Consider the following 11,910-nt stretch of genomic DNA (forward strand, 5'->3'; position numbering starts at 1 on the left):
TGGAAAATGATGGAAAAATGATATCATGTCCAAATAAATTCATCTTTAATTTAATTTCTTCTTTAATCAGTCAGGTGTCTCAGTAAAAAAAAAAAAGCAATTTGAACACATTAGCACGATTGAGCACATTTGTTTATTACCATTACAACCGTTAACGCCACCTGTCCGTGTGTGTGTGTGTGTTCCAGCTCGACAGAGAGAGAGCGTGGCGAGCCGCCACAGACTCGTTACTGGTGGGAAACGCAGTATGCGCTGGTTGATAAGTCTTACAGGAACACACATTTTAAAAACTTACTTTTACTTTTTCGGTTGTGACCTCTTGCTCCAAAGCATGGAGAGTTTCCGACAACATCCGCTGCATGGTTCGCGGTCTTCTTCTTCTGTCTTCTTTTGGCATCAAACTACCGGCGCATAAGCGCCACCTCCTGTTACGGAGGGATAACAACACCGCCTGGCCACATTCAAATGGTTTCCATTTCCGGCAGAGACTAAACTCGATTATATCGAGTTTGTTTTTTTAATTTGATTAATTTCAATCAACTTGAAAGAAACTAGTTAGTTCAACATTCTAAATAAACAACTTACGTCTACTTGATTAAACATAAACAGAATATAAATGAATTATGTTGCTTTTACTAACTTCACTTTTGTAAATTCAAAGACCCAATAATTCCCTTTTTTCAGTGTAGATGGAGCCAAACAAACCTCACAACTGTTTGATACCTTACCCCTTCCTCTTGTCTGTTTATGCTTACTGTTTTAGTGTGTTTAGAGTTCATCATCATGACTTCAGGGATGTCAGCAAGTTTTCTGTTTTCTGAAAAACAACAGGGGAGATGCAGTTTTTAATGTTTCAGGTGTAGAGAGGCTGAAACAAGTGAACCAAACCAAAATAAAAAGTGAGTATTCAGATAATAAGTTTTTTTGACTAGATATACATTATATTCATTATATACTGTATGTGTACATGTCCTCTGGCAGTGTGTTTTGGCCATAATACTGTCACTGAAACACAGACACAGGGGAGCCTCAGGCCTTAAAAGGGACTAAAAATAGTTTCAGTATCAGTTGTGAAATTAAAGAGCAGCCGGTGCTAGATGTCGACGCGGGCCCGAGATGAACGCGTCTGTTCAGAGCTGCACGCTACACACTTCCTCCTGCGTACACACGCTTTCACTGCCATGTGGTCAGAGTAAGTGAGGTGATGACGCAAGAAGCGTGAGACAGAAAACCCACAACATCACTGTGTAGTGTGCAGGTCACTCAGGATGCCTTCAGGGTCAGTGTGAATGATTTAAATGTGTGTGCATATGTACAATGCTTGTCATTAAATTAAATAATAACACTAACAATCAGCTCCTACCTGCAGAGAAGCTGAAGCTGTCCAGTGCTGATGCCGGTGCTGCAGACATTGTTCTCCGTCCATGTAGACACCTGCAGAGCCTGAGTGCGTTCAAATTAGTCACGTACAAATATGTGGTCGTGGTTTAATTCGACCACTGAAGAGTTTCAGTTTTTCATTTGTCTCTGCAGCGCCTCATCACCTCACGTTGTCCTTTGTCTCGCTAAAAAATAACTTAATTCTGTGCTTTGCATTGGTGGCAATGATTTTAAAGAGATTAAAATTACAATTTACAACAGGGATGCAAACGGGTCAGGACCAAAAAAGAGAGGAATTGTGTGTGTGTGTGTGTGTGGGGGGGGGGGGGTTAATGTTGTTAACAACATTAACAAATAAGTACATTACAATATCACGGAAAAGTCCATTTCCAGTAGTTCAACCCCAACCAAGTATTGAGTGCATATAGATGGACAAAGTTTTCAGAAGGCCAACATTTCTATATATAAAAAAAAATCCTTTGCAATATTTCAATTTTGGAGATATTGAATTTTAGGTCTTCACTGAATGTTAGTCATACTTATTACTATTAAAATAAATGGAATAAATGTTGTTTAAATAATAATAATAAAGGATGTTTCATTCAGTGTGTAATGGACATATGTGTTAGTTTCACTTTTTGAATTGAACACATTGTTTCCACTTATTAGGGCTTCCTGCACCTCTGAAACGGGGCAGAGCTCCGTGGGAGACACCTGCCTGACACAGCAGCGTACGTAGGGAACAAAAACGGCGTCACCGTCGCACCGACTGCACGCGGCTACGCGCCACTTTGGGTAACGAGCGCGCATGTCGCGTCTACATTGGAGGTAGGCTGTTATCAGTATAATCAGAGGCAACCACGAATGAGTTCGCCTCAGTTTCACGTGATTGTCACTGTCAGCCTGTTAGAAAAACATTTTACTGACCCAAGCTGAGACGGTGAGATCCCCCCCCCCCCAAAAAAAAAACAACTCTTCGGATCTGAAAGATTCACACAAGTCACCTAATTGGCCATGAAAAAAGCGAGTAGCGCTTCTCGGCGCGCTGTTTGCATCCCTGTTACAAGCTTTGAAGTTTGATATAACAAAATAGCACATGTTCATGAGGATAAAAAAAATGATTGAGAGTTAAACTGCGACTTGCTCCATTGCTGACATTAAAACACATAAGCAGACCGTCGTCTCAGTTCTTCAGTCAGGTGTCAGGGACCTGTAAAACACAACACACAAAAACTAACAAAACAATCGGAGCTTCACATAAATACTCAGCAAATTAAGAGCTTTACTAACTATACTTTAGGACTCGAAGATGAATTGAACCTGACTTAAAGGGATATTCCTGTTAGTTTAACCCATAGTCTAACGCATCACGAGACCGAGTAGAACTATCTTGCTGCAAGGTTGATAGTTGAATCAGACCTCATTGAATCGTCGACTATTCAATGTCACCACTAGTCATTATCACTATATCTTTCTGTTACGCTGAACATTGCCACTCATCCTTAAATCCTGTGGGGCTGTACGGAATTCACACTTTTTATAATCCAGTTTGCGACATGATTCGGAAATTGGACCAGTGCTATTTACACATGAGAGGCAGAGTTTCTGTACCTTTGTTTCTTATAGAGATGTAATCCCAGTAAAAGCAGCAACAGAGTCGCAGGCAGAATGGCAGCAGCAATCCACCGAACAGCGGTGACAACACGGGGCTGACTGTGAGGGAAGTCAGGGTCTTCAGGAACATCTGGAATAATATCTAGAAGAGAATAAATTTGACACATTTTCATCATCATCTCATCTTGACCCTAGAGGAGAAATCAAAGTGCACATGTAACAGAGAGGAACTCACCTTCACTTTGTTTTAACACAGCCAACCAGATCTCTGGAGATTCTCCAACTCCAGAGATGTTGCACTTATACAGTCCTTCATTAGACTTAGAAACGTTTTCAATGGTCCCATAACTTCCATAAATTTCAAGTTGGTCGTTGTCTTTGTAGAAATCAGCGATGTGTGACTGATTCTGATTTTCCTTGTTTCTGCAGCATAGAGTCATATCATCTCCCTCCATCACAGGACGAGGATAAATGTCCAAGATTATATAAGATGCTGAAAATGTGATGGAGAAGTTAATAAAATATCTTTGTGTATTAGAAAACACAAGTCATTAAGTCATAAGTAATTTCCACTAAATGAATGGCTGTGAAGGGGTCACCTGTATTTAACAAAAATAACACAACATATTGATTATTATTGACAGGTAACAGTAGCAATAATTAGCATTTCAGTTTGTGCAACACTTTCAGTGAAAAAGTCATTGCAGGGGGAAAAAGTATATGTAAAAATATTCAATGAAAAAAATGTCTTTGATTATTTTACTTTTTACCACCAACAAATATTGGATGGATTTCTGGTATGTCAGATCATGCAGTTTAAAACCAAATATATTGCATGTTTTCTTTTTCTTTTTTACTTAAATACAACTTTTAAAAGTCAAGTCAGAAGTTTAGTTTAGTGTGTGTCTCTGCTTAAATAATAAGAAACTTGTTAACTTAATACGGTCAACATACTGGTGACGGTGATGTTTACGACACTGCTTCGTTGTCCGGCTTCATTTTCACACCAGTACTGTCCGCTGTCTTTTTCTAAGGCAGGATGAATGTTGTAGGACGGTGCTGATGTGTTCCAGTTTGAAGAGATTGTAGGAGCTGGTTTGAGTTTCTTCATCACTCTCCACTCACTGGAACCACGGACATTCTCACAACTTACAGAGAAGTTCTCATATTCAATAAACACAGGTTTGTCTGGAACAACACGAGGAAAGGCTGCATCCGAGACAGAAAATAAATAAATAAATTACACTGAGGTCATTCAAATCAGATTTCAGGTGTAATTTTACAACATAACTAACAATATGTCATCAAAACAAATCAATAATTACATTATTTCAGCAGTTTGCTAAGTAGGGCTGCAGCTATCGATTCTAAAGGTACCGGCACCGCTGCAGTAGACACACTGCACCTTGTTCTCTTCCTTTTTGAGTATGTAATGATCCCAAACTTTAGATTATCTCTGCCGTTTATGGACATCCCAACTCTCCGCCATCGCGCGCTAGTGGTGTTTCCTTAACAACGGTCCATGTGGAACAATATCCCTGCGCGTCATAGGAATATAACGAAGCTTTGAGGCAGAGTTTTTGCCTCAAGCTATTTTTTGTAATTGAGTAACTCGATGAATCGTTTAAGCCCTATTGCTAAATTTAATTTTTAATTCTGCACAGAATTTACACATCAACAGTAATATAGCCTACTGTAGCTTTATGAAAGAATTTCTCAACTTACCAAAGTTGTGAATAGAGTCCCTGTGGTCGACCTGTGCATCCACCAGGACCGACATCATCAACATCACTGGAGAGGAAAATGAAAAGAGCTGCACGTCTGACTGGGTTTTTAAATGTGACCTTTGAGGGTAACATTTATGCTTTTTGTAAATGTGTGTTTTTTGTATTTTGTTATTATTTGTGTGAAACTTGGACGTCATGGGACGCAAGACAAATTTCAGAGTGATCTGACAATAAAGTATAATCTTATCTTATCTTATCTTATGTCTGCTAGTTAAAATAACAAAAACATGACGTTTGTTGGCCTCAGTACTCACACAGTCTGATGCAGAGAGCTGTCACCCCCATGATGTCTTGCTGCGGACTGAGCATTAGAGGCTGAAGAGCAGCCTGAGACGTAAAATAGGCTGTAACCTCCTCTTCCTGTTTGAATTATTTCTGGTGTTGAAGCTGCTGCGGGTGAGAAGTCGAAACACATGAGGCAGAGTAGAATAGAACAGGTCACCGTCTTCTACTTCACTTCTTTTGTTTTCCGCAAGAGAAGAAAACAATGTTGTGGTGTGCTTGTAGTGAATAAGAGAAAAAGACCGACAAAGACTGTCATCTGCTTCTGCTCTGCTAGGTCATAACTGAGTAGGCCACTGAGGGAGTGCAGCATCTGACTGTGATGAGTTGAATTAGACATAAAACATTTTCTTAATCCCAGTTTGATGTAGATTTGATTTTTTGTCAAAGACGACAATACAAATACCATGACTAGGTTGTTGTTTTGTACTGAGTTTTATGTATGGGTGGAAATGTTAGGAAATGTTAGGAACCTGTTAAACTTCTGAGGGATTACATGTCCCTGCTCTTTGTCTATATCATCTTCATCTGTGGAGATGAAAGTAGTCCTACACTGCCCCCTGGTGTTTGTGCACCACGTTGACCTTGAGGCAAATGAAGGATCTGCAATGTGTTAGTAGGTAGATGGGTCCTTCCCTCTAAGCAGTGTTGGGTAGTAACGCGTTATTAGTAACGCCGTTACGTAACGCCGTTACTTTTTTCAGTAACTAATAACGTAACGCGTTGTTTTTTTTAAATCAGTAACTCCGTTATCGTTACCAGACGCTGCGTTACTCCGTTCCTTTTGGTGAGGTTTTACAGCGGCACACACTTCCCATTACATTTTAGCGATCAATAAAGTTTCATTGAATTGAAAGAAAGACAGAGCACACTGACACTGTGTGACTGTGAAAAACAAAGCGCTTGGTGGCCGCCCTCTAGCGTCCCACACGTAATCTAACACGCTCCATGAAGAGGACTGGACAGGTCCGGGCATGACGGCGAGCGAAGGTAACTTTGCTAACGCAGCATCCGAGATCGAAGCTGTGAGTCACAGCGAGCACACACAAGCACCCACTCCACCCAAGCAGCAGCGGTTCGAGTCCAACAGACGGACGCCTGAAACGGTAAACACAGAGCAATCGCTCTGGGTAAACACAGCTGATCGATATCGAAAAAAATTACCGCTGGAGTGAATTTACTTTCCGTCATCAGGTTCTTGAACGTAACTCGGTCAAAGTAGTATCCTCAAGATGTGTCATGCTGCTGTAGGCTACATGCTGACATCATGCAGCATGATGATGATGATGATGATGGTACAATTTTAAAGATAAAAAACGTTTTTTCATCAGCATCAGTACAGAACTGAAATGAGGTTAGAGGGGAATTCAATCAACCTTTATTTAATGGGAGCATTGGGGAAAAAATGTTTTAAAGTAACAAAAAAGTTACTTTCTCAGTAACGCATTACTTTTTGGTTGAAGTAACTGAGTTACTAACTGAGTTACTTTTTTAATGAAGTAACTAGTAACTGTAACTGTTACTATTTTGGAGTAACTAGCACAACACTGCCTCTAAGAGATTCTAAAATCTTTTTACAAAAGGACAAAACATGAAAATGAGATGGTTGACAGCTTGGTATTTCATAAAATCGTGTGTGTGTGTGTGTGTGTGTGTGTGTGTGTATATATATATATATAGGGCTGACCCCAAAAAATCTAAGTTTCATTCGTTGCCATGGTAATCAATCGTGAAGTCCATGATCAATTTTTTTTTCCTTTTTGACACCGGTTCTCATCGGCAATTGTTACATTGAAGTGAGTAGACTCCAAAACTAAGTAAGTTTTGGAGACATGCAGTGTTTGTTTGCCATACATTCATCATGTCCGCCACGACCATCTGACCTAATTGAATCATCATGGTAATGCGTAACGTCTTGGCGGTCTCCTCACATGGAAATGTAAGACTCTTCTGTTTGTGGTTATGGTGACAATGAGAATTTTCAGCATCATGTGATGATGTTGTTGAAACCTTGTGATCACCTTCCAGATGTATTTTACTCATTTTTTTTGTTTTTATGCTCAGTTGTTGGCCAAAATGAGAAAACAAACATTTAAAAGGAGGCACAGATTGAAGGATGAAGATGTCCAAAATTAATTAGAGGAAAATTGGGAATAAAATCACTCTGTGTTATTGACATTCACAACAGTACAAAATACTGTGTAACAGGTCCCATGAGCTCCAGTTAAATATCCATTTCCTTCTTGTTACTTTTCTTTTAATGCAAATGACCATGTTGTTGGCGACAGTAGTGACGGCACACTCCCAGTTCTGGAGTGCTGCAGTGTCCCGTGTGCCTACACACACATACACACCTACGTCTCTGGCAGCGTCGGGCAGATCAGGACTGTGCTGCAGCAAGAGTAACCGCCATGTCCGGGAGACATCGGCTGTCACATATGGACCAACCCTAGCCCCCGCTCCGACGTCGTTGCTACAGCAACCTGTCAGATCGGTCAGTAATGTGGCCCAGTCTGAACAGAGCCAAATCTGATTTGGACACTTGCTAAAAACAGTGTGGACTGTCAGCCCTAAAAATCCGATTTGAGAAGGAATCTGATTTGAATCAGATTTGCCTGCAGTCTGAACGTGGGCCTAAGACAACACAACCAGCTCAAAGCTTTGAAAGGTGTTGTTTTTTTTTCTTTTAGACATTTACATTCCATCTTGACATGTAATTATTTTAAATAATATGAAAATGTGTTGATAGGTTGTGTTTGATTTTGAAATAACAAAACAGATGTTGATATCCTGTTGTATGGTGGGGAAACTGGCCGTGATTAATCAGTACCGAGCCACTGTTCAACTGAATATTATAAAATTCCAAGGTTCTGTAAATGATTTAATGATTTTATCTATCTTGAACTATGACTTCCATGTCGCACAGAGGATTTGATCAAAGGGGGGGAAGGGGGGAAGGGAGGGGGGGGTCAAAGTACAAACCGTGCAGTTTAGTAAGTGGGAACATCGGTTTGCTGCATGTGACAGGTACGTTGCATTTTCAACATTTGATTCATTATGTTTCCAGTGAAGCTTCCAAAGATTTTTTGTTTTCACAGATTTGATGTTAAATGTTTAATCTAATTTTGAAAATTTTACTATCTCAGTGGATGTTAATGTTATTTGGTAAGACAGTCAGTTTAAATTCTGTTTAATTTATACCTGTGTATTTAAATCTCTTTATATATGTACTTTTTAGGATTATTCATGTGATTCTGAGGGTCCGTCCATACGAACACGGGTATTTTTTAAACCGTGTGTTTCTCTCCACAGTTTAGCCTTTCATCCACACGTAACCGCAGTTGTGGGCTCCTCAAACTCGAGTTGTTTGTAGCCGGAGTCCAGGGTGAACTTTTTCGAAAAGTCCGGTTTCAGCAGTCATGTGTGGACAGGAAAACTGCAATTTCTTGTTGACATTGTTTGACGTTACACTTTGTGAGGGCGAATAGTAAGTTGTATCCATGGAGACTTGTGGAGCACTCTAGACGTGACCAGCTGACAGAGTTTTTACTGAGCATTTAGCATAGCCATTGTTGTTTTTCCGGTATGAATATTTCCAGCCTTGTGATTGGCTAAAATGGCCTTCCTGTTAGGAACCTACTGCTTTGGCATGTGCATGACATTGTTTGAGGCCGATTTTGCGGTTGCATGTGGACAGAGATATTTTTTATCATAATGGTGGTGTGGACGGGATTTTTTTTTAACTGGGGGCAATAAAAGTTTGGTTTCAAAAACACCCGTGTTTCTGTGGACTAGGCCTGACATGCTGATGTGAATTTCAGTATTGTACGTGTGCTGAGTTTTTACACTGTACACAGATATATACTGTAGATTCATAATAAAAGAAAGAACTGAACATATGTACCAAATTTCATATGAATCCATCCAATAGTCATTAAGCTATGTGTCTGTCATGCAAAAAATTGCCACCCATTTTTACATTTAATTTTAAACAAGAGTTGTTGTACCTTTGTGTTTCTTACACAGATGTACTGTAACCCCAGTATCAGCAGTAACAGAGTCACGATTAAAGTGGCAGCAGAAATCCACAGCATGGTGAGGAAATTATGAAGAACATCTCAAATAATCTCTAGAAGGGAATAAATTTGACACATTTTCATCATCATCTCATCCATGAGAAATCAAACTGCACATATGTAATCACCTTCACTTTGTTTTAACTAGGGCTGTCAATCGATTAAAATATTTAATCATGATTAATCGCAAATTAATCACATATTTGTATCTGTTCTAAATCAATTTTTTTTTCAAATTGTAATACTCTTATCAACATGAGAATAGACAAATGCTTGATTTATGCAAAAAAAAACTATTTACTTATTTATTGCCATAATGAGAAATACTCTCTGTTCAAGTAACTAATATGTGCAAACTGCATTGTAAAACAAGATGCTGAAATCATAAACTAAAAAAAAGCCCAACAAAATATGGGCATACCAATTTACTAACTGTAACATTACATTAATGTTTACTAACACAGTAGTGTCTTAAACTTCACACTTGGGGCCCTAGTTTGCTGGCGCAGCGCAGGTGGCGCAAGGTAGCGCAGCTGGTCTAATGCAAGTTTCGACCAGCGCAGCCTAGTGCAAAGTCAGATTTGCAGATTGGCAGATTGCGCTGCGCTGAGATAGGCGTGGCCGCGCAGCAGGGGGAGGCGTCACAGATTCAGCTTGGTGCAGTGGAAGTTTTGTGCGAAAATGTCCCGCCGAGGTTGCGCTGAAAGCTCGCCACCTCCAACCAGGTCTAATCTCAGCGCAGGGCGAAGCGCAGCAGGTGCAGTGGAAGTTTGGCTGACTGACCTGCAGTGCACACACGTCACCAAGACCTCACAGGCAGATTTCCACAGTTCCAGGCACATTTCAATGCAATAAATATCCACAATAACCACTATTTAATGCAACTAACGGAATCAACACGTGAATTTATATCTATATAGATTGTCCCGTCACATCTGACGTCAGATCAAAGCAGAGATTAAAGGCTGTGGCACGCGTAATGGAAACTCCACCTGAATTAACACAGCAGGGACGAACTGGCACTGAAAAGCAGAGGGATGTCCCAAGCAGGGCTGAGGGTGGATGACTGCATGTCGCTGCCGTGTTGAGACTACGCACTGCCGTTGTGATGATCGCTTTATTTATTTATTTACTTATTAATTCATTAGCGCGAGCGACCGCGTCACGCAGCCGTATTGAAAAACAAAACACAAATCATCATCTCTCTTAGCCCACCACAACAGCCTCGGTATCAGATAGTCAGTATATAGCCTACTACAGTATACTCAGCATCTCTATCACAGAAAAAAAAGAGAAAAAAAGAGACGGACAGAGAGAGAGTGAGAGAGAGAGAGAGAGAGAGAGAGAGAGAGAGAGAGAGCGTCCTTTACGCTGATTTCATCCACATGGTGTTTGTTTATGTTGTGATTAGTGTAGCCTACACCTCTCATCCTGCTTACACAGGGTTTGAATAAATGTGAGTTTCTTTATTAGTTTATTAGTTGTTGTTTCTTACATTGGGCAGCCGTTCTCAGTGTATCAGATCAATCCTGGTTAAGTATATTAGTAAACTCATTATTGGTCACTCTGAGCTCGGACCTCCGGACCAAAACAGCTGTTTCCTCCTGGGAGAGGTTCGGCCTCTGGCGTCGCTGTTTCCTCCGTCCATGTCCAAGTATAAAATGACAAACTTGCAGCGCGCATCACCCGCGGCGCAGTTAAAGGTGAGGAGAGGAGCTCCTTTGATTGGTGAAGATCTGACTCAGCTGTGTCAAACCCACTCCACGCCTTTCTCTCCTCCTCCTGTCTCCCTCCCGCCCTCTCTCCTCCCTCTTTGCCGTTTGCGCCGGTGGGAGGGACGAGGGGAGGGGCTGCGCTGGTCTAAGTCTGACTGCGCGGCCCACCAATCTTGCGAAATGGACCTGGGCCACACCCCGTTGGCGTGGCGAAGCTGCGCTGATGTTAGACTTCACCTGGTCTAAGAAACTAGGGCCCTTGATCTATTCATCCCCATTTTTGTTTAAGCAGCCATTTAACACAAAAAGTGTCCCTCATTCATTGTAAATTTGCATCGATTTAAAAACAAACAGGGTGATGCACAAAATAACTTAAATAAAATAATGATTTAAAACAATGAATAATGTGTTCATGAAACAGGAGAGTGTTACAGAACAGGACTCAAATGATAGTGCAGTCAGCCTAGCCTATAAACAGCTGTTCTGTTGTATTCAGCAGAGACTGAACAACCCAGCCTCCATTTCTTCTCTTTTTTTAACAGACAAAATTAATATCAAGTTATTTCTTTGCACTGAGCCAGTTGTTCAAACAGACAAGCCTGCTGACATTTTCAGAAGCCAGGGAGACTCTCTTCTTATTAAAGGGACAGTTCACCCAAAATTCAAATTACACTCATTATCTACTCATCCTCATGTCGACTAAGAGCTGTGAGAAGTTTCAGAGTCCTCCGTGCCTTCTCGGAGTTACGGGGGGGTCCACGCAGCAGTGCATGTCCATATGACGGTTGCGAACGGAGCCTACTTTTCTTCGTCCAAAAAGACACAGCAAAAAACATCCAAATACCTCCACACAGCTCGTCTGTAAAGTCCCTCTTGTATTGAAGCCCCGACATGAGAAATTGTTCCGAAAAAAATTAAATAAGCTCCCAGCACTGCTCTTCCTGGTCCTTCCAAATCTCGCACTATTTGCGCCGGGGTCAGTGCAAATCGCGCAAGCTTTGGATGGACCAGGAAGAGCAGAGCTGGCAGCTTCCGCTACAAACAAGCTTAAAATAT

The 11,910-nt window shown here is 40.9% G+C and overlaps 1 protein-coding gene across 1 annotated transcript; it reads right to left on the reverse strand.

The window, feature by feature from the left end:
* Positions 1–2,571: 2,571 nt before the first annotated feature.
* LOC146968394 (uncharacterized) lies at positions 2,572–4,483 on the reverse strand. Its single transcript, XM_085760506.1, has 5 exons — positions 4,474–4,483; positions 3,949–4,182; positions 3,230–3,487; positions 2,992–3,136; positions 2,572–2,590 (listed from the first exon to the last, which is right to left on the reverse strand). The coding sequence occupies exons 1-5, from the start codon at positions 4,481–4,483 to the stop codon at positions 2,572–2,574; spliced, it is 666 nt and encodes a 221-aa protein (XP_085616632.1).
* Positions 4,484–11,910: the final 7,427 nt, after the last annotated feature.

This window comes from Trachurus japonicus, chromosome 18 (genome assembly GCF_045865225.1).
Source record: "Trachurus japonicus isolate A0001 chromosome 18, Traja_1.0".
In the NCBI taxonomy this organism is placed as follows: domain Eukaryota; kingdom Metazoa; phylum Chordata; class Actinopteri; order Carangiformes; family Carangidae; genus Trachurus; species Trachurus japonicus.